Raw genomic sequence first — 24,333 nt, 5'->3', positions numbered from 1 at the left:
AAAGTGAAGGGGGAGGGGCATTTTTTTCATTTTTTTTAAATATTACTAAAACAACATTAAAAAATTAGGAAGCCTATCTCAGAAAGTAATTAAAACCCATGAAACTGCACCTCTCCATTCACATCTGTAACAAACTTTGACAGATGGCCAATGCAGGAGCCAAACACCACCTTTCCACAGCATGGCCCACTGTGTTGCTAAGCAGTGACAACACACTTTCTTCCTCTCCCCATCCGCCCAGTTATACCGGGATTATCTTGTAGGGGAAACACAATGAAATACGATTTCCTCACTTCACTGACCCAGCACTGCTCAGAAAGGCATCCTGCAGCACAGCATGGGAAAAGACCCCAAACTAATAGAGGAGAATAGTAAACTTGAACCACCCTAAACTGAAAACATGATTTCTGTGCTCCCATACCCTCACCACCAAGATAAGAGAAAGGTTCGGCAAAACTGCACAAAACAACCTGTAAAATATGCATTGTAAAAAACTGCTTGCATTTGACAGAATTTGCAACTTGATGCTTAGTGCTGGATATTGTTTTTTAACACAATAAAATTCAACTTCCCAGATAGTCTGCATCAGCTTATATATTTGAAAAGCTGTAAGCATATGTTGTTGAAGGAAACTGTCAACTGAGCATCAAATATCTTAATGGAGTAATGTATATATTAAAATGATATTGAAGATCAACTGTTAAAAAAAAATCTTAATGTCTCGATACACTACTTATTATATATTTTACACTATTTATTTATACATATTTCTCAGCTACGACACATCTTCACTGATATATGCAAACACTTACGTAGCTTGTTTAACAGACTTACACACCTGAGTCTCTCAATATACACAGACAAAGTCAGATACTTACTTTTAGATAGCTAATCATACTTCTGAAAGCATAAATACCTGGTGTACTTTACAAAATTATTTAACTGTAAATGAAAATGTTGAGCAAAGGTTAAGCTGACATCACCCTTTTAAACAACAGTGATGTGGCTTCTACCTTTAATACAGCAACTTATGGGGGTTTCCACAAAACAGTATTTTTATACTTCGAAATAGATAACATTCAACAAATTTGCATCTTGATTTACATGATCACTGATGGGAAAATTGCAATTTTCTTCTGACTGTGTAGGTAAGTCTAACCATAAATTTTGGTGCCAAAAATCTCTTCTTCCATTTCCGTAACAGAAAGAATACTTAAAACATAATGGTAGCCTTTATTTGATATTTTTTTTTACTTGATGAATTTCCTGTTTCCTCTTAAATTCATATGTGGTTTTGTAACTGTTTGTTATGCACTGCTGACAGAAAAGTACACACATATTTGTCTGCATCAGATTATCTTTAACTCATTAACTGATCTACAGATAGGAAGGTAACAGGTTTGATAATGGAATATAAAAAATCTGTATGATAACACACAAAGGCAAGCATTCCTTCTCTTTAAAGAAAACAATGCATCGCTGTGCATCGCTACATAATATCTCTTCAGAAGGCTCAGGATTGACACTAAGAATGCAACTGTGTTTTAGACAACTGAGTAGTAACATCCATGTCCGTTGAGAAATGCGTAACAAGTTTATTAACTGTAGATGTCCTAGCAAACACGATTGGAACTCTTTCCTAAGTTCATGCAAAGAAGAGCAAGTGCAGTATAGCGTGCACAGTACAAGAAAGTACTAAGAAACAAAAAGTTTCCTGAAATACTTTGTTACATTTAATTAAGAAGCGATGCAAGTGCCCTAGTACTTCTATTTACTAAAAAAACCAAACATAATGTTTATCACCCAATTGTGTTTGACAAAGAGGTTTTTGTTCCACTAGACTGAAAACAAGCAAACCAAGTAGAAATGTTGAATTGTAAACAGAATATAATCACCTACAAATTAACCTAAAAAACCCATCCGAAGCCCTGAAGTTTCTTCATCTTTTGCCAGTGCCATTGATCAGGCTGGCAGAGATTTGCAGCACAGAACAGGAAACTTAATTCCTCAAATGTTTTAATATCTTCGTGGTTTAATTCAACTTCTCAAATTCAGAATACACAGTCTGAAGGAGTCAGCAAGAACACACTCTTCTGCTGCTTCTTTTGTTTTTAACTAGAATATACTAAATCACTCACATTTCATTATTCACTACATTATTCTTGAAAATAGTGGGAAGAAGGCCATGCTTTTGTAGGACAACTTGTTTACCAAAGTCTTCACCAGCCTACTTTGACCATTCCCAGCTGATCATTGGTCTAAACATCTCTCATAACCAAAAGCAGCCCATCCACAACCTGACGCACAATGGACAAATGCAGTGGATTTCATGTATACTGGTATGACTATATAGGAGTCTCATACTTTTCCCAACACAGTTTGTCCCCACCTCTTCATGAGGAGATTCTTATTTTTAATACCAGAAGCAAGCCAGGAGCTGACCGCTTCTTAACGTGTCAAGTGACAGAGCGCACAAAACTCATCATATATGCTACTCTATTTCCAGATTTGCTTTATGTGAAATAGTCTGGACAGAAGGTGATAAGTGTGCAGTGGTCAAGAAGAAATTAATCAGTGCGAGCCCATAACTGGTAGTCTTGCAAAAAAAGCCCTTCACCCACTAAGGCAGTGTAGCTACAAGTGCCTGACATGCATGTTCCCAACACTCTGCTTTGCCACGTCTCATTCTTGATTTCAGAAGGTTTGCAAAGCCAATGCAAGAATAAACACCGAGCTTATAAGCAAGACCTTGTAATAGTGCATTAAGTCTACAGAAAAGAACATTCAGCATCATAACTGCAACAGTAATCAGAGAGAATGTGTGAAAACTCAGCATACTTGCAAGTAACATACACATACTTGCAAGCAACAAGACCGTAAAGCAAAATTACAATGAAAAATACTTGTTTTTGTAATATATTCACCATGGTGATTTTCATTTCTCACCTTCTTTGTAAACAACATAGAAAATATCCAAATACCTATACCTCAGGAAAAAAGACTTTGAGAATTACTGTTTTATGCTTCTAAGTTGTCAAAGCCTACAAAGAACTTCAAGAATAGCATTACCTGAACCCCTGGATCATCTTCATCTTCAGGATGAGGTGATGGTGGTGGAGTTTTTTCCAAATCTGAGTTTTCAGAACCTTCCTTTCCCTTGTTAACCTTCTTCTTCGCACTGGCTTCTGAATCTTGCTTTTTGCTACTGAAACAGAGGAATTTTAATCAGTCTTTGTAGAAAAATATAAGCAAGAGGTGCTTAAATAAACAGTTGATCCATGAGATGTTTGTTTTGAGTGACTTCATTATTTTCAACAGCCTCTCTTTAAGAATTTCAAGGTAACTGCAAAATCAATGATGCATGGGCCATCACTACACATGCCAGAACAACAGAAACTTCGCTTCTTTCCTTCAAGACCTTAGACAGCGACACTCAATGTATACTCAACAAGATACTAAAAATGAGATGGGAAAGGAAGAGCTGCTCTCTTCAGAACTTGCACTTTCTGAAAGAGGTGTTTGGACAACCTGACACACGAGAACAGAAAAAGGATTGCGCATGTGCTTGTCTCGTATTAGCTGTGCAGCCCAGGTAAGTAGAACCAGAGGAAGCACAACCAAAACAAAGGACTGAATTCACCTTCTTCTACAATCCCTGCTATTTCCAAGAAGGAAATGCACTTTAGTGTCAGGCCTGAGGGGCATTCATACAGCCTCAATGCATGCAACTGCAGCTTGTACAGGGGGGAAAAACACCCAGCTAGAATCTCAGCATCTACACAATACTAGAAAGTTATATCCACTGACAATAATGTTTTGAGGTTTGTTCCTTCCCTTCCTCCCCCATGGAAATGTTCATCACCTGAAGAGCTGGGACTACATCTCTCCAGCTGCACCCAGAGGCTTGGGAATGGATGAAGATGTATGTATCAAAATACATCTTTAAATACACCATCACCAAATCACAAACTGAGATGATCTGCAGCATGGCAGGGGTGAAAATTTTAAATGGCAACAAAAATTGATGGTAGAAGTTGGTATTTTAAAGGACATTTAGCCTTTGAGTCTGAGGCAGGCTTTTACTAGTTTTTTGTGGTCAGCTCCCTGCAGCCCACTACCAATGTGAGGGGCTGGCTAGGGGAAGTTGCTGTGACAGCTGACAGCAGAGCAGAGCTGTGTGCTGGTACCCAATACACAGCAAGCACAGGTCACCAAGCACTGTATCAGACACTTTTATATGGCTTTTGCATTCTCATCACTTTAATTTTATACTTGGGAAACTGCCTGGGTTTTTTTTTTTTTTTTTCTTCAAGATCCTCACATTTGTAGTATCTCATTTAAATATCAGCTTTAAGTTTGTTAGATGTGATCAGCACATTAGCCCACCAAAAGTGTATTTTAGAGCTGTAATTTAAAGTTTTCCAATATAGTCACTTGTCTCTTCAGGACTGCAACAACTTGGCTACAGCGTTATTTTCTCTTTGCAGCCTGTGCTTAAACTAACACTGATTTCTAAGTTTAAAAAAGAAAAAAAACCCAAAAAAACCAGCCAACCAACCAACACCACACAAAAAACATTTACACATGAAAGACTGTGAGTTTTGAACATGGACTTGTATTATTGTAAAATTGTCTTGACTCAGCCCTAGTGAAGCCGTATCTGGAGTACTGTGTCCAGTTCTGGACTCCCTAGAGAAACAAAGACAAGGAGCTAGTGGATAGGATACAGAAGAGGGGCACAGTGATGACTGGGGTCTGGAGCATCTCTCTTATGAGGAGAGACTGCAGGAGCTGGGCCTATTTAAAGAGAAGACTGAGACTAGATGATCTACAGAGGTCACTTCCATTCCTAAAAATTCTGTCATTCATTAATGTATACAAGCATCTCAATAGCAGGTGTTAAGAGGATGGTGCCAGACTCTTTCCAGTGGTGCCAGTGACAGAATAAGGAGTGATGGTCATAAACAAAAACAGGAGTTCCACCTCAACATGAGGAAGCACTTCCTTACAGTGAGGGAGGCAGAGCACTGGAACAGCTGCCCAGGGAGGCTGTGGAGTCTCCCTCTCTAGAGACATTCAAAATCCACCTGGACACCCTCCTGTGTCACCTGCTCCGGGTGACCCTGTCTTAGCAGGTGGGTTGGATGAGATGATCTCCAGAGGTGCCTTCCAAGCCTGTGATCCTGTGAAATTAACAGGATTCGACACAGCTCGAAAAAAGCACACCTTAACATGTGACAATTAAAAAAAAAAAAATTAAAAACGAAAGGGGAGGGTGGGGGGAAGAGTTCGACGAGGCGGAAGGAGCGCGGGCACAGCGGGGGCAGAGTTTGGCAGGGCGGGAGGAGCGCGGGCAGAGGGCGAGCCCCGAGAGGCGGCGGGGCCGGGCAGCGCTCGTCCCTCCCTCCCTTCCTCCCTCGCTCGGTGCCCGGCGGGCTCCCCTCCCTCCCCGCCGGCGCTTGTTTCCGCTCTGGCTGCCACCAATGGCACAAAAAGCCGCAGCTGAAGCGGGGCCCCCTTCGCCTTTTCATCCGCACGCCGAGAGCGCTGGCGTCGCCCCGGCAACCCGCGGCCACGTGACCAGCACCTGCTCCGCTGGCCGGCGGCCACCGCGCGCTGCCATCTGCTTCCCTCAATCAGCGCCCGCCCGCTCCCGGCACCTGCGCGGCCGCGGCACGGGAACCCCCGCCGCACACACACACAGCACACCGGCTTTCATCGAATCACCGCCAAACCGCTTCCACAAACACCGCCGAAAAACTAAACACCAAACGGCAACAAAACAAAACAAACACAAAAACGCCGCTTCGCGCGCTTCTCCGGCTCGTTTAAATGGAAGGTGAAGATCGCCGCCAGGTGAAGCGCGCTGACGGCCCGGCGCTTTTCCCCCCTGACCCCCGTAAATCGGAGCGGGGCGCGCAATTAAAGCTCAGCCGCCGTGCCGTGCCCCCGGTGCACGGCCGCCTGTGAATAACAGGCTTAAAGCCGGGAAGAATAGCGTGGGCCAGGCGGGATAAAACACCAGCCTGATGAAAGGCCGGGCAGCGCTAACGAGGGCCCGCCGACCCGCCGACCGCGCTGCGCTCCCGGCCGGCCGGGCGCAGACAAAGAGCCCGGCGCTGCGGGCAGGTCCGCCCCGACACGGGCTCCTTTCTGGCCTCTGAGAGACCTTTCTCTCTCCGAGCCACGACTACTTCATGACCTATATCCACCCCCGAGCCGTGCGCCTCGGTGTACACAGGCAATCTCGGCAACGGAGACGCGGTCGAAGCGATTCGGACTCGGTTTCAGATCACTTCCCTTTCTAGACCAGTTATAAACACACACGTGGAAAGAGCCACCAACTTGGGGAGAACAAAGCCCGTGTGCAGCTCCACCGGGAATTTTAAGTTCTAAATTCAGCAACAGAATTGCTCTTTCTAAATGCATAGCTACAACTTCTTTGAAGGAAAGAGAGGAAAAAAAAAAAAAAAAAAAAAAAAGGTGAAGTAGAAATAGAAGAACAGCACCAGCACCACCCCTGTAAACGCGGGGACACAGTGCTTCCCAGTGCATCACACACGCAGGAGGTTCATCTGGCCACTGAGAACATCAGCTTCCTTGCATTGTCAGCAACTGTTCTTCATCTTCCCACAGAGCCAGTGTGATTTGTTCCTGACAATTAAATGTACCCACTTTTGACTCAGCCTTTGCACTTTCCAGCAGATCCAGGAACAGCATTTGCCTGGAACAGAATTGCCTTTTCACACGAAGAACAGGCAGGTACTTAGAGATTGTTCCCAGACACTCTGCCATTAGGTCTCCCTGTCAGTGCTCAACACTGGGGGCACATCATTAATACTTTCCAAGTCTGGCAACAAGGAAAGTAAACTGTAACACACATATTTTGACAACTATCTCTCATATTTGTTTTTACACATGCATGAATACAAAATTTAGCTAAGGCCCACTAGAGTAACAAGGTAAGTGCCCAGTCCCAAAACAAGAACTATAAATCTAGGACAAACTGGAGCCGTATTTACCACACAAAATTTTGAAATATTAAAAAACTGTCAGTTAAACTCGTCCCTCAATTCAAGTGATATAAATACAGACATTTCAGATTAGATGTTTTACAATCTTGCTGTCTAATATCACTTTCTGATTTCATCCTCTTACCCGAGGACTGCTCACCATATTGACCAAAGGGGATGAGTAGGAAGACAACCTGCAGAAGGTCAAACAAGCAAACAACATGAAGAAAAAGAGGTTGAATAGGAAAACAGTAACTAGGAAAACTGAAAAGAGAGCTTGATTTACAGTTTAGAAAGACTTCCAAACTCGACAAAGTGTTTTGTGTCAGCTCAGCAGCCACCAAGAGAGGTAGATGAGGCTCCAGAAACTTATAGGGGCAAACCATCTGACTCAAAAATGACCCCAAAATCATGACACGCTTTGCAGGATTAAGAAGGGAATTAGCCCATATGTTTACTCTGTGTGACTACTTCACCTGATCTGGGTAACTGATACATCTGTTTATTAGTATAATTTATGACAACTATCATGACTTGGATGATGGTTTTTTCTATAATTCTGTGATCTAAAGTAAGTCAGATGCATTACTGATTTTTATTTTACCATTTGGGAACTTTGTCCTGTAACAGATACATTATTAGAACCTAGCTTAGACAAACTTTACATATTCACTGTGGAGCATAAAAAACACTGAAAAAATAATCGAACCTTCTCAAAATGTCAGAGATGTGAGACTTATACTTCACTGCCTTATCCAAGGAAAACAATTATTTTTTAAAGCTCCTAGTGTAATCAAAACAACTTCTTTAGAAATCTGTTTTTACGTATCACAAAAGTAGGAAAAACAAGAGACAAGGTTTTTTCCAGCCTGAAAAGTCAGCCAAATTAGTAAAAAGCTTTGGTAATAGTGAAGCCTACAAGGCCAACCCTGCAGCACAAGCAAAGGTAAATATCAGGCAGCTGGGCTGGTTCAGAAGGGAGATGAGGACAGGTGTGAACAGGAACAGCCTCAGCAGACACATGCATAGAAATCTCGCATGATTTCCTGTTCTCTCCCAAAGGCAGCCCCTTCCTGCCCTGCTCAGGATGATCTGACCTTGGGAGTGGAAGCTACCACCACTGCCTCGGGCCCTCTCTTCCTGTCCTCCATCTCCCCAGGGTGCTGTGTCCTGCTGTCCGCCCCGCTCCCCCACACAGCAGCCTCTTCCCACTTCCGCGGCCAGGAGCCATCCCCTTTCCGATACAACAAACAGCCGAACCGTGCGCCAAAAAAGCTCTTCTCCACCTCCCTCTAAAAACCTTCATTATGCTCGTGTTTTGCATTCCCCTTGTAAGCAACAACCCACTCATCCTACACCGTGTCCCAGGCTGCTGCTCAGAGCATGGGGAATACGAAGTTTTCCCTGCCACAGGGAGGGGAGGAAGCAGATATGAGCACCCCTGGCAAAGGCCAGCACACTGCTGTGAGGAGATGGGACGAGGCTAGAGCTCCTGCAAATAGCTGCCATTTGGCCCTTGCAAATAGTTGCTGTTCCTGCCACCATAATCGGTGGCCACTCTCTAGGGTTTCATAGGAAGTGGCAGGAGAGATATCAGCTGTGCTGCAGCGTGATCTTCTCAAACAGGTGGCCCTCATCTCCTCCAGGGACAGGCACAGGAGGAAGAGACATCTGAGCCATGACTTTGCAATTCAGTAGGATTACTTGCCTTTCCCTGTCCCTCTACTTTTGGAAAAATCTGCCTGCTTGCATGTGCCTGAAGCTGGCTTCGTAACGTTTAGAGCCCACATAATACTACTCAGCACCCGCCCAATTTCATGAAAACCCTTCACTTGTGATCCTAGGTTAACCTACATTTTGCTTTCAAACTTCACCAGTTTGGTCCACAAGAGATTTGTTTTCCCAATGTTATTTTTTTAGGCAGCACTGTATTTGTCATTCAGTATTGGTAGGATTGGGCTAATATCTATTAAAAATGTAATACTCCGATATTAATGTGTGATTTTTCTTTCACTATGCAGCGTAACCTACTAGAAGCTTATTTGGGCTTTTTCATTCTTTTTGAGATCCCATGACACAAATCAAAACACCATTAAATTAATCAGGTTCTTCCACTTTCCTGTCTGAATTGCCCCTCACATGAAGGTGCATTTCAGTGAGGCAGGCTGCTCATTTTGTCACAACTTGCACCAAAGATAACAGAGATGTGAAGGATAAAGTTTCTGGGGTTTTGTTTTTATTTATTACATAAAAGGATTATACTTTTAGTTGAAATTGGAACTATAATAATAGGGTTATAAGCTATATTAAACTAACAAATGGTTAAGATAATTAAACATCAGATATTTTCATACATGTGTATGCTTTAGTACAGCCTGTGTCAAACTTAACTACTAAGGACCCATTATGCTCTATCCAGAAACTATTGCACTTCAAAAAATACCTATTTACCTTAATTTTACATGATTGCAAAACTCTTCTATTGAAGCTGATCATCATACTCAGGAATGAGGACCATTAGTTACATACAGCATTTTTAGATTTCTAAACCACACTACTGCTTTCAATGCTTAGAAGCAAAATACCAAGGAATATAAGCAGTAGCAGTAAAGACATGCCAGATACTAACTTTATCAAAATATTTTACTTCTACATAATCATCCATAATCTGTATTAACTTGCATTAATCTCATTCATCTCAGCTACTGTAATATTTCCTTTCCGGAGTTAGTGCTGCTGAAATACTGTGGCTTATATGATTAAACATTTGGACTGTTGATTTATTTAAAAACTTGATTCAGTGATCTGTCACTGGACAGGTTCCCCAGTCTCTGATGTTGCCAAAGTAAGCAAATTTCTTTCACTGGTTTAAAATTCTTTGCCAGCATAGCATCCCCACACAGTCTCTGGGTTCTTAAAAGAAGCTTGATACTGAGGCTGACAAGACCACAAAATGAGAAAAACCTTGTTTTCAAGAAAGCATTTGGTAACAAGAGACATTGGGTAACAAGCCCATTACGGCAAAAATAGGACTTTCTCCACACCCCTGGAGTAAGCATAAGAGACACGGAATGCTCTTGCTGTTGCTCCAAACGTGTTTCTCTCACAAGTAAAACAACAGGGCTAAGTACGTACTAGAATACTGTAAGTCACCTAGCCAGCCAGGGACAAGGGCCATGGCATGGGAAAAAAGATAAAGACTCTCCTACAAACACAATCAAGAAAGCAGTGTTCTGTTCCTCCAGAGGAAATGCTGCTCCTTTAATCTGCATAGCATGTCCCAAGATTTAGAGAAGATGCACATAAAGGTATTAGGATTGAGTGGACAGGACAGACCAACTCTGAGCTCTGATGTCCTGACCATCAGCCATGGGTGTTTTTGAGGCAGACTCCTTCTAACCATGGTTTATTAAACAAAGCTTCAGTGTAGTCAATTGAGAAGTCCTGCCCAGCTGCCTGATATTTACCTTTGCTTGTGCTGCAGGGTTGGCCTTGTAGGCTTCACTATTACCAAAGCTTTTTAGTAATTTAGCTGACTTTTCAGGCTGGAAAAAAACCTTGTCTCTTGTTTTTCCTACTTCTGTGATACATAAAAACAGATTTCTAAAAGGTTTTTTACTTTTTGGCAGCAAAAATCTGGGAAATGCTCAATAATATTTATTATGTAACCTGGTCAGCCTTTAAACCTGTGAGCCTAGGGAACTGGATCCTCTCTTTAGAGGAAAAGCTGAGGAAGCTGTGCCTGTTTAGCCTGGAGATGACTAGGAAGAGATCTTATCAATGCATACAAGTATCTTAGGGATGGATGTGGAGTCAAATGGGGCCAGACACGGCTCAGAGATGCCCACTGACAGGACAGTGGGTACAAACTGAAACACAGGAAGTTCCATCTGTCTAAAAAGAAAAACTTTACCTTGAGGGTGACAGAGCACTGAACAGGCTACCCACAGGGGCTGTGAAGTCTCCTTCCCCAGAGGTAGTAAAAACCTGCCTGGATGGACCCCATGCAACCTGCTGTAAGTGAGCCTGCTTTAGCAAGGGGGTTGAACTACATGATCTCCAGGGACCCCTTTCAACCCCAACCATTTTGTGATTCTATGAAAAGGCTATTTTAGCTAATACAGTACTTCCATTTCAAAAAGTCATACTGGGTGATATATAACTTAAGAGATTTTCTAAGTTGTGAATTGCTGCTGTGTATGTAAACCAAATCCTTAGGACAGCCTGGTACACAGCCAAAGTAAATGCTGCAATAGGGACAGGCTGATCAACTGTAAATTACTGATCAGTTAATATAACCTGTACAAAACAACACTTCATTTTACAAGCCAGTGTTTATAACTTCTTCATGAAACATCATCTCTGCTAGTATAGAAACTTTTCTGTCTTGCTAAAGCAACAAGTAACACCTTACTGTCCATCCTCATTTAGCTATAGAGCTGCATCAAACCTAACCAATAAATAGGCAGTCTTGTAAAATATATGCAAAGCTTTATTGCATTAAGTGCAATTTTTAAACCCTAATACAAATGGATTTTGCAAACTGATTTGCATTAACCAAGTCTGGCTGTGCTTCCATCTGGAAGTTATATTTTCTAACTCTAGCCACATCTTGAAAAACAGATTCAGATGTTTGGAACAAATTCAGAACAGTTGTAAGAAATTCTAGGTACAAATGAAAAAAAAATATTGAGCTTTAATGTCTTTGTGGTCTCAGTTTTCTTCCAAGTAGGCATTTATAACCACGGTGTTTAGGGACTTGAAGGACAAGGCAAGTTTCTGGGTTATTACCTATGACATTTTTACTCATGTGTAACGGCAGTTTATTCTTTCTCGTACTACTCTGTAATATTTTAAGCCTATCCTGATAAAGGTACACGATGCTGAATGGCAAGTTAAAAAACCCAGTTAAGAAACATGGTTGAACCCTCTGGTCCATCCACGAAGATTTTCTGCTAGGAAAATTGTCTTTATGTGAAACAGGAAAATGAATATCATCCCTATGGTGAGGACACATCAATATCCATATAAAAAATGCCTTTTTAACAGCAGAGCTTAGAGCCCATGAATTGTGTTAGTATGAAACAGTGTCTATAAGGGTTGTACAGTATACAACAACATGAAGAACTTAAGTTCTTTATTTACAGAAAAACATCATCAACCCATTTTACTCTGAGCCTTCATCTCTGAAAACCTGCTTTAATGTGGAAGCAGTTTAATTTCTCAAAACAAAAACCACACATACAAGGGACAGACGAGCATTAGAGGAAAGTTAGTTTGGAAATCTAACACATCCAGAAACTTTTCTGCCTTGAAATGAAAAACTAACCTTCTGCCTTTCCAGCTTGCTTAAAATAACCATGAAGCCATAAACAGGAAAGTCAAACAAGAGAAATGTGCCCAAGCTTCTCAAAAACATGATGTTGTAGATGGTAGAAGGCAAACGACAAAACAAGATTTCCTCTCCACCCACGCCATTTAGCACAGATGCCCTAGAAATCCCACAAACACACTGTTTTTCTCTCATTGCATATACAAGTTTCCTGACTTACCTAGCCTTTTTGCTGGTCTTGGGTTTTGGCGTGGTATTTTTTGCTTTCTTTTCCTTTGGCTCTTTAGGGGTCTTAGGGACTTTGGGGGTCTTGGGTTCCTTCTTTTCCTTGGGTTCTTTAGGATCCTTCGGTTCTTTTTTTGCCTTAGGCTTTTTCTTTTTCTTTTTGTCTTCTTGGGAGCAATCCACTGAGTTTCTGCTTAGATTCTGGCTGTCAAGCCCCCCAGGAAAGTCTTCCTTACCAAAACCTTTACTGGGACCTTCTGCAGCAATGTGATTGTTTTTCTTTTTCTTTTTCTTTTGCTGTGGCTGCGGCTCAATTGACGGCAGATAATCATCACTTTTCACTAGCTGGGTATTCGGTCCACTAACCTGAGTCATATCCGGCACTGGTTTCTCTAAAAAGGGTTCCGACGGAGAATGCTGAGAGAGATAAATAGAAATAAAAAATTGTAGATCTGCAACTTTGATTTCTAAAACTTTGCTCTTTTGGAGCATGAGGTAATAGAGGGAGAAAATATTAAGCACAAGATTAACCTATTAACAAGAGTCAGCATATCTGAAAGACTATGCAGTAAAACAGTTAAAGAGCAAAGCTTTTTGCAGTCAGAACAGTAGCAAAATGACCAGAGATTCTTGATATATCAAGAATAAAATTATTCTAAAGGTTGTATAAAGTGGAAATACAGAAAATATTTAGTCTTCAACACATCGATGCAAAATAAAAGCAATTGTTTCAGACATTTCAAAATAGTTGTTAGTAGAATGATTAACTTATTAAAAATTATTCATCTGTACTGGAATTTCGTCCTCTGGGAAGAAAATTGTTAAAGTTTGTTTCTAGATATTTGAAGGAGAATAAAAGTATATTCACAGACTATATTGATAAAAAAATTAATTAAGTCAATTTACATTGGTTCATCTGTGACAGGAGGTATTTTCATTAGCAAGTGAAGGATTAAGCCATGTGAAAATGTAATACGAGGTTACGTTTTATGTCCAAGATGCACTGCTTCCAGCTTGTACTCGAAACAGATTTGTTCCTGCTCCAGATTGGACAGAGAACTATGGTAAGTGCTTATGAACCTGCATAAACATCTTATTTCAAAGTCTCTATTGCATATCAGGTTTACACCAAACTTACAAACTACAGGAAAACCTATATGTAGTTACACAAATGTTAAATGCCTAGACTAAAATATATTGGATATATTGACAACTACTTTCACCTAATGGTTCTGTTCTACACAAAGATCCATGAGTCTGCAGTCAAAAGATAACTAAGCTCTACCATTACTTTGCACCAGATCAAAGCTCTGACCTGCTTCTCCCTTCCTGCCCATGGTTATAAATGCAGGACGACAGTGCTTTTCTAGAAGAAAAGTAACAGCATGACACTGTACTGATGCCCTTCTTGCACCTACATATATGATCAGATCATTTTACCCACCCTCTTTCTCCCTCTGTTTCATCTCCTAATCTGTTCCCTAAAAATTAAGTCAGCATGATTCTAGGTGGACGAGTTCTCCATTAATTGTGGTGTCAAAGGACAGCCATTTGAGACGTTTGATCTGTTGAATTGTGGAGAAGAAAAGTTTATAACAAATAAGAATTTTGCTTCTACAGAAAGCAGTGCCAGTGTAACTGTAATATTCTTTGCATTTCCTTGTCTCCACTTTTTTTTTTCTCAAATGGCACTTACTGAGAAGTGGCAAGCGGGCAAATGAATGACTGCAAAACCGATCCCTGAGCAGAAGGAGAACTGATGGGCATACACTGATATATCTACTTCAGCCACCTAGATCCAAATAGAAATGCTCTTAAGATTTAGGAAACAATATTCTTGATTATATTACATAAGAAAGTGAATGCATGTATAGATTTCCAATTATATAAATATAATTTTCTCAATGTAAACAAACTGAACCAGTGCAGTCTTAACTACTTCTGCCATTTGTTCACAGTAACATAAACCCACCGTGCACTGAACCCACTCACATACTCAGAAGCAAAAGGAGCAATGCTTTCAGGAAGACAAGATTTTTTTCTGCTGTCTGGGAGAGGTCTGAATAATACATACTACAGTTCTCCACAGAAGAGACAGAACAAGAGGAAAGACCTGAGTGGCAGCATGATGGTCAGGGTCTCTTGGCTTAACCCAGATCTTCTCAGTGTGATTTCTTCATGTTCCTGTCCTACACATGTTTATTAAGATCTTTTTTTTGTGCAACAGGGTCTAAGTTGCAATGGAAATCCAGCTCTAATGAAAACCCAATGCACTCATTGCATGAGCACTGCATCAGTCAGCCCCATCTCAAGACCATCTCATGGTTAGGCATCGTGAAGTGTGAATCAACACCTGTTAGAGAAATCTGTAGTCACCACTGGCACGTACAGCTCCATGCTGGAAAGTTCACAAAAACTGGCTATCTGTATAGAAAACACTACCCCAGAAAGTAGTCAGTGGTAACAATGAGTTCTGCAGTCCAATTACACGTTACATAAAATGGAGATCTTTTAAAATGTTCTGATTGATTTTGAATTTGGCTGACTGAATTAAGTGTCTCAGATTTGTTATATGACACAGAATAAAACTGTCTTCTCTGTACCTCAGACTGCTATGTGCTACTACTAATCATTATTTTTAGGTAGGAAAACGCAGGAATATTATGAAGATAATCTGTAAATACTCCTTATCCCTGCATTTTCAGAACAGTACTTTTAACCTGTATTTTTGCAAGATAATCAATATATTTCTGCATTAACTGCTATTTTGTATCTCATGCATCCCTCATTTCGCAGAAATTTCAAGTGCAAGTTTCTCCAATTTTTTCACTGAGCTGTCCCCTACCATCCTCAATCCTGTTTTAAAACACTGTTCACCTGCTATATTTAACATAAGAACTCCAGAGTTTTCTTTCCATTATTTGTAGGTTTCATTTTGATCAAGTACCTTGAATTTGGCACTGCATTATTAGTTTGCCATATTAAGAGACACTTTTACAATTACCTAGAAGTTTATGTATAAGGCACAACTTTCTAGAACAGGTCAGAATCAGTAGTTTTATTTTTCTTCCTCTAATGCATATGAAATAACCAAGCCAACAAATATTAAAAAGCACAAGAAATCCAATAGTGCCAGTACTGTACATTTAATTTTACAAAATTTTCAACACTGCAACTTCATTAGTGGCATGACCATCACTGAAATCAATATTATATTTTATAAATGCTTCAGTATTCAAAATAAATGAATCCTTGCTGCCTTTGTAAGATTTGTGGGTTGTTTTTGTTTAAGTCTGAACAACAACTTTCAGCAAAGTCATAAGCAAATCTGAACACAAAGTTTTCCAAATCTCCACAACAGCAGCGTCAGCCCTTCATGACTTGACATTTGCAGTTTTAATGTAAGGTCTGGCCAGAAGGTAAGGCTCTGAGAATGGCAACGATTGCTGCCACAGTGTAGTACCCTGTGAAATTTCAGATTTTTACTTTTCAGAAACCTTATCCACAAGAGTCATTCTCATGCTCTGAAACGACTAGAGACTATACATTAGACTAAAACAAATACTAAAAAACCCCAGACTTACTGCCTTTTATTTAAAGGATCAAGTTATGTGCATTCCCAAGCATAATAATACTATGATTTTGGTTCATATAATTCAGAACCACTGGAATATTGAAGCTAGAAAAAGACAATTCTGCCCTAATTAGGCTTTGTAGGTTGTATTTGCTATTACTTGAAAATGTATTACTTTTCCCACATGCCACTACCCTTGCAGTTTGGCACATTCTGTAATTCACTTATACATGATTTTCTAAATTGTAGCATTCTTTCAAAGATATAGCTGTGAATACTTTTATTTTTCTAGGAAGTCTGTGGCTATACTTCTGCAATATGCTAAAACCGTTTATCCCTAACTGACAACCCCACATTGCTCCCTAGTGTGAAGCTGTGTAGGAGCAGCACAAATCCACTGAGAAGAGACTGGAAGCAGCTTGAAAGATACATTTTCTTACCCCAAACCAGTCTGCTCTTTCTTAAGTAGGGAGAAAAGGAAGAACAACAGGCTTTCACTATAAATATTAGATTAAGCCTACCACAGGGAATTATTTCAAATAGTTCGACTTCTTTAAATCTAGAAAAGATTAGCTCTAGTTACAAGGTCACAATTTCTAATGCAAGAACCCCGTTTTCCATTTATAGAATTTAAAAAATATGTATATTACAAGTTTTTATCAAAAGATTGAAAAAAATTATCTGCATACTTCACAGAAATTGCTTCTCCTGCTGCTTTTAGTAGTAACAAAGCCATAATTTAGTATGTTTTTACAGAATTTAATCTTCCATGGGAAAGAAACCAGTGGAGATTAAACACAAATAGGTATTCATCCTATTTGATATTGCAGCATAATTATTTTTTGTATTATTCGAAATAAGGTGAAAAAGGTGCTCAAAAATATTGTTGTGTTTACTAGACCCACATCTCTTTAAATCTTTTAGAGAAAAGCTGTTTTTGTAAACATTTAACAAAGAACAGATGGCCTGTTTTAATCATGTGAAAAAACCTGGAGCTCACATTAATACTCCTACCAGCGACTACTGGGGCTAGCCACCTCCCTAACCAGCAGCATGGCACAGTCTTCAGTAATTCCATTTAATTTGACAATAGACATTTTCTCATCAGTTCCCACTGCTCGATGGTCAATCAGTGCTATTAACATGCAATATCACAATGCAGGACACTCCTAAAGGTCGCAGCTTATTAGAGAAAAACAAGAGATTCTTCAAGAGCTCTGAAGTGTTAAAACAATTTGTGGCACAACAGGCTACACAGCATTGTCAGAAAGAGCCAACAACATGCAAGGAAATAAAAAATGAAAACACTATTAGAGAAATAGAATTGTATGTTTCTAGACTGCAAAATTTCTGGCAATCAAACCTATTTTTGAGCTTCCAAACAGTTATCACCAAGACTTGAAAAATTAAAACCAAGTTGCCTGTATTTCACAGCTGCTTACACTTCTAGAGTGTAGGCTCATTCTCCCCAGCCCAAAAAGCACAGAGAGCTGTCTCAAACCAGGCCTGTCATGTGAAGTAGCAAATGGACGAGATGTAGGATTAATCCAATGAGGGTGAGTGGCAGGGAGGGAGGTTAAGGAGGAGAGTCTTTCTATTGCTTGAACAAGGACTGAACCACAATCTGTGGTTGAAGCTGAATGTCACTTCTCTAACAGAGCAGCAACTTGAGCCAATATTGAGCTTCATCAAGTATGAAGCAAGAGCAGCAAAGTATGCAATGTGACTCAGCTAACTTCATGAAATTTAAACATCAGCACCAAACAACAAACAATTAAAAAAACCCAGACTTTTTATCAGGACTACACTTTCACTTCCCTGGTCTTTTCCATATTTCAATAAAGATTTGCAACAACAACAACACCACTTCATTTAAATTTTCTTGAACGTTGGTTTACTAAGTTGTCTAACAGTAAAGCAAGTGCTCAGTCCCCAGTGACTTCAAAACACAAACCTCTCTGGTGTGATCTCAATACAATGGATAATTTCACTTTAGGTAAATCATTGCAGAATATTCTCAACTGCAGGTCTGTTTAATTATCACCTTCACTATGGGGAAGTTAAAACAGCAACTTGTGCAAATTCTTTAAAAACACAAGACAGATTACAGCATGCTTCCAGCAGCAGCTCTACCTAGTGCCACAGAGATCACTCATTTTGAAGTTGTATCTTTCCTGATGGGACAGCCCAAAACGTGTTAAAAGCCATCACATAACCAAATTGCTCCCTTGATTCTTCCTTTCAAAGGTTAATGACAGGATTCATCCTCCTTCTGGATTATTTAGAAAAAACTACTCATCTTGACTAATCTGGAAAGTCTCCACATCATGTCTCTATACACTGCTTGGTCCTGCTTTTCTCAGCTTGACTCAGGAATACTTTCAGCATTAGGCTCTCTCAGTGCCCCCGCAGTGTGTCACCCTTTCTAGACCTCCATAAGTACTTTCCTGACATTGTCCATATGCAGAGCTCACATATCAGTAAAAACTCCAGAGTAAAGTGGGATCAACACCACCTCCAAAACTCCAGCCAAAAGCCACTACCTACATTCAGCAAAAGCTGTACAGTATTTTTTCTAAAGTAGGTGAAGTTCAGAAACATCCTCAAGACTACATTCACACCTGTAATCGTTTCAAAAATACATTTTACCAACCAGTGTCTTCGCCTTTATTGTGAATGATGATCCTTTCCCTCTTCTGTGAAACTACTACCTTGAAGATGCGTATGTTTCTTTTACTGTACTATATGAAAATACTTAATATTAAGCTTAAAATATTTTTGGGAATATGATTTTGTTTAGAAACAACTGGTACCTCAGTAATTCAGAAACCCTCCTAGGAAAACTGTAGTTCCAAAGTGACAACTGGGATTTATAAACCAACAAGCACTATCACTGACCTCTGCAATATAGGGAAAGACATCATACCACATAAGAATGAAAGTCTGTTTTGCAAATAGGTTTGAAAGGAATCTAAATTTCTTGACATACCTCTTCAGAATACAGATGAAAGTGTATAGAAAACAAGCTTTATTATTACCTTTCTAGCAAGACAAAACTACTGTGCATGAAAAAAGTTAATGTTTTATCAAAGTGCTGCTGCAATACAGTTTTATTTCTTAATCAAGTCTTAAGAGAAAACAGAATAATCCAAGACTATTCTAAGTCATCCCGCTCTATTACTGCTCCTGGAAACCTGTTAAAAACTGTACAATTACAATTACAAAACAAGTTATCACTTGCTGATCCAAAGTTTTTTTAAAAACTCTGAATCAGAAAAACCCTTTTTTTGATGCCAACAGCAACCTAACAGTGGAATGGAAGTGATTAAAAACAATCTTAGTGCCCTCTGCTACCAGTGTAAAACTACTATAATTTATGATTTGGTGCAGCTGAAAATACCACCCAATTACAGTATTTGGAGGAATAAAAACATGCTATGCAAAATACAGAGTTTCTTAATTGAGTCTCAGCACAGCTACAGCAATAGAGTTATTTATTTACTGGTCATGTACTCTATGAAGAAACACAGATTAGAAATATGAATGATACTAATGTGGCCATCCAAAAAGCAAACATCCCATTATAATTTTATAGTAATCATATATAGTGTTTTGTGCTCACAGAAAACATGTGAGACGTTACTAAGCCTATGGAATATCAGCCAGTGCATCAAGCACTCCTTGGAGTGCTAACAGTTTGTTCACAGTTCAAGAAACAACTAACTTGTCCCGTAAGAGAGCTGTCCATTGATCAGAATTGATCAGAATCAGTGTTGATCAGGCAATCTCAGACAACTGCCACTCCCACAGTAATGAAGCATGCATGCTCCAAATTGGCTCTACATGTAAGACACTGCAACAGCTACCACAAGGATTGTATGTAACTGGTGATGTGATGGCCAACAAGACAAGCATTTTATTAGTACTTTTTTTGCTAGAGATCACTTTGCCACACAGACTGAATTAGCAGTGTAAAGTTACCTCTAATGCAAGCAGGGCAGGTCCTAAATATTACACAACAGCCTAACTCTCTACTCTCCATCATCGCTACATTGACTGGTTGAGGACTCATGATTTTGGCAAGTTTTTACTAGCCCTAGCTGCAGAAACACACATAAAGGGTGGGACAATTAGTTTTACAATTTAGACAATTAGACTTACTGAATTCTACTGGCAAAAGCTTATTGTTCATGTTGACAGCTTGTCCACCTCAAGCCTGCCCTCAGTAAAAGGAAACTTCACTTTGTGTGTGCTCCACTATTGAGCAGAAGACATGCCAGCATGTGCCAACATGTTTTACCACAGAAGGTGTTGGCAGTCAGACTTGAGGACCTTAAAGGTCTTTTCCAACCTTAACAGTTCTTTAATTCTACCATGTAATATCTATATTTAAAAATGTGTGTATTCTCTTTGTGAAATTATGTCTGTGAAGTTATTCCCAGGCACAGCTATCAAGATACCTAATGCTTGCTAAAGAATTCCTTGGATTGGAGAATATCCAGGAGATTTATCAACAGTCCTTTCCAACCCCTCTAAGACAAGGCAATGGCTGCTCATCACCAGGCAAGATAGGGAACTCACACAATAAAGTAAGAATGTGTCAGGATGTAAGAGTCTCCAGAGAATCTAGTACAATACTTCAACTTCTCTAGTAAAGGGGGAATTATTGGGGAGGAAACATCTGCACATACTCAACCAAAACAGTAATAATTAAACTGCTATTATGAAATAAATTAGCATTATAAAAGACTAACCTAACATTTTAGCATACATACAGGCTGAAGTTTTGCTCTTGGGCTTGCCTCCATGTTCCTCACACCCCCTATGCTCCACTGTGAAAGCAAAGCAGCTCCTCCAAAACAGTTAAAAGCAAAAACACCCTCCTTCTCTTGGGCACAGCCATGCTTTGAAATCCAAGGTCCTGAGGGGAGAGACAAAACTAAACTGCCCTGTACATGCAGCCTCCTCCCTCCACCAGCAGAATTCTTGCCATTCAGCTACTGAACATCAAATGCATGGAGATCCATCCCCTCGGAAGGGTAACCTGTTGCTACATCACATTGTATTGCTACCACCATAGTTTATGCTGCTCTAAATCATAGTTGGTACCAAATCATAGGTACCAACTATGATTTCCACTAATCATCCTGTTCCCTACCCAGAAAATGAATATGCAACAAAACAGTCCTGGCTGACTTGGTATATTAGGGCCTGCCCACAGTAATAAAAGTGATAAATGTTCTCCAAAACTATGCTTTTTCTACAGAAGCTGCTCAGAGAACCATTTTCAGAGGGACCTTAAATAGATCATATCTTCACATATCAATAATCCTTCTGTTATCAAGCTTAAATCACAATGACATTCAGCAAATGGCACCAGGTTTATGACTACAGAGAAAATCAAAGACAAGCACATGTGGTACAAGCACTGGTTCCTTTGACCACCGACAACTGAAAAAGTTCCATCTGTGCTTTCACTGCTGCAAGTAATAGTAGCAGTAATAGCATTACACACCACAACAGCAAGAGCATTTCTATTCTGGTACTTTTTCCCCCACCTCTTCTAAAACCCAAGAGTTACAGGAAAACTTATTTAACAGGCTATAAATGTAAAAAATATAGGGTGGTGAGTAATAAGATACTATATTGTATGTTTACTTGATAAATACATATATTGAAAAACTAAAAATGCAAAGTTTATGTGTTAAGTCAGAAGTAATACTTCTTTTTTTGATTTGCCAAACCTCTAATAAAGTATTCTTTATCTGAATTCAGAAAAAGTACAGTTTTTCTTCTTGTAATTTATAATAAAAATGTTTACTTTAGTCTAAGGAAGAGAGAACAACTATAGAGAGAAGGGTGGTATGTTTGGGGTAGGTTTTTTCATTAGATTAAGCTGAAGACTTGCAGGCCAGGAAACAGTTTTCTCCTGCCTGCTCTGCAGCACTTAAGGCTCAAGTAAATACAAATGACAGAAATGTTCACCTGTCTGATGAACATCCTGTGAGCTCCAATCCATTATTTGTAAGGACAATACTAATGCTTTTTAACAATGAATCACAGAATCTCAGCATATCCTGGGCTGGAAGAGATCCACAAGGATCACCAAAGTCCTGGCCCTGCACAGGACACTCCAAGAGTCACATCATGTCCCTGAAAACATCCAATCCTTCTCTGTCAGACTTGGGGCTGTGACCTCTTCTCCAGGGAGCCTGTTCCAGTGCTCAACCATCTCTGGAGAAAAAAAAAACCTTTTTCCTACTATCCAAACCAAACCTTCCCTGACACATATCATTCCCTCATGTCCTCCCACCAGCCACCAGGGAGAAGAGGATTGGTGAGTGTCCTTCCCTACACTTCCTTTCATGAGGAAGTGATAGACTGCAAAAGGACCAAGCTGCAACAGACTCTAAGGAAATCCACTAGGAGCAGATGGGCACCATGTGCCTACAACTGCATATTGCCCCAATCTAGTTACTTGGCACCACTACATGCCTCTACTATTTTTTCATAACATGCCTGTGTCAGAAAGTCCCCAAACTCAACCCTCAGGGTGCCCTGCTTGCACCCTGCTTGTGTATGCACACCTTAGTGGCCTTTCTTCTGGGCTTGTCTTCCAGTCTTGGGAAGCTTTAGAAAGACATCAGTCACAGCCAGTCCTTTCAGCCTTCCTGATGTAATCCACGCTCTGTTTTGCTATTCTTATCTGCTCTAGGGCAACCTCTTACCCCTCTTCTGAGGGCACTCTAATGCAAGGGTCCTCAACAGGACTAGCCCACCTCTGAGAAAGCCATCTCTCAGAGAAAGCCTAGGGATCACAGCTGCCCAATAAACCCTCTCTTACAGACATGACTGAGTTGCTCTTTAGCAACTGAAGAGAGCAACATCAAACACTCATGAAACACTAAGATACAGCAACCACCAGTAAAATGCTTTCAAATGTATTTTTAGGCTATTACATTTATTAGCATATGATGTTTGTTCAAATACAGTAAGAATAGATATAACTTCTCTATCACTTTCCTAATCCCTTCCCTATATACCTAGGAAAACGAAAGCCCAGCATTTTTGTTTTAAAGGTTTCCTACCATCAGCTTCTTGTTAAGCATCCATGTTTACGAAGCTGCACATATAAAAACTATACCAATCATAATTTAGTGACAAACATGCATCAGATCACAAGGCTGGTGAAAAGAGGATGCAAATCATAGAGAGTCTTTACTAAGAACTTTATCACTTCCCCTATCTGCACGCTCTCATCAAAGAACGAACAAGTTTTCCCCAAAGGTATAAATATGTATATCATGTTCTTATAGTTCAAGGAAAGGGCAATGGTCTCAGATGTTAAAGATTTCAACAGATGTGAAAAGAACTAGAACCCTTGCGTTTTTACTCCTGTCCTTTGAAAGGAGGTCCCACTGAAGTCCCAAGATACTTCCACAAAACCATCCATAAGTACTTTATTAAATCGTAGAGCACTCTGAATTTTCTGTGGTTTGCAGCAAAGTATTTTTATAACTTCACCAAGATATCTGGCAGTAAGGAGTGTACCAGACTGAGAAAAATTAGCTGAAAGCATTAGAAGAAACACTACCAGCACAGATAATACACTTTGGTTTCAGTTAGGAGCTGATAAATGTTCACTTCAACAGTATTTTATCTGGATGACTGGAAGAGACCCACTAGGCAAATAATACTCTTTCATCCCTTGCCATCTTTCCCCCCTGCAAGGTGAAGAAGGCACAGTATCCACAAGCAAAAGATGAAGTCCTTTTAATTCATTACTTGTGCTGGTGTCCTTTTATTTAAACTACCACTTGTACTCAAGTCTTTTCTGCTAGATATTTAAAAAAACCACACAGAATTCTCTGATCACATGGACTCCTAATACTGTAAAATACTATGGTACCAACAAAGAAAAAAAGGTAAACCACTCTAAACCAATTTTATTATTATTATTATTTAATGATTCTAATCTTTACATTTCCTAATGTCTTCTGATTCAAAAAACCTCATCTCAGAATTTTCTCCCAAAAGACCACATCTGATAGAGGTTTTCTGATACCAGGAGATTATATCCACAATATCTCAATCAAGCTGTCTCTACTGTTAATGTCTACTCCAAATCTCAAACTGTTTAACTGCTACTGTTTCAATATCATAGTAAAGGTGAGCACACTGAATACTAG

At 39.9% G+C, this 24,333-nt stretch overlaps 1 protein-coding gene across 6 annotated transcripts in view; it reads right to left on the bottom strand.

The window, feature by feature from the left end:
- CHD7 (chromodomain helicase DNA binding protein 7) overlaps nucleotides 1-24,333 on the bottom strand; it is a 131,151-nt gene that overhangs the window by 45,238 nt on the left and 61,580 nt on the right. For 5 of the 6 annotated variants that reach the window (XM_066331634.1, XM_066331623.1, XM_066331613.1 and 2 more), the window contains 2 exons: nucleotides 12,566-12,987; nucleotides 3,070-3,205 (listed from right to left, as the gene is read on the bottom strand). In XM_066331634.1, the coding sequence (XP_066187731.1) occupies nucleotides 3,070-3,205; nucleotides 12,566-12,987 (558 nt within the window). The remainder of the gene's footprint in view (nucleotides 1-3,069; nucleotides 3,206-12,565; nucleotides 12,988-24,333) is intronic. The other variant, XM_066331656.1, reaches the window with a different exon arrangement.

This window comes from Sylvia atricapilla, chromosome 1, assembly GCF_009819655.1.
Source record: "Sylvia atricapilla isolate bSylAtr1 chromosome 1, bSylAtr1.pri, whole genome shotgun sequence".
NCBI classification, from domain to species: Eukaryota; Metazoa; Chordata; class Aves; order Passeriformes; family Sylviidae; genus Sylvia; species Sylvia atricapilla.
Note: the sequence above shows the minus strand (reverse complement) of the source record. Positions and strands in the feature narration are given on the sequence as shown.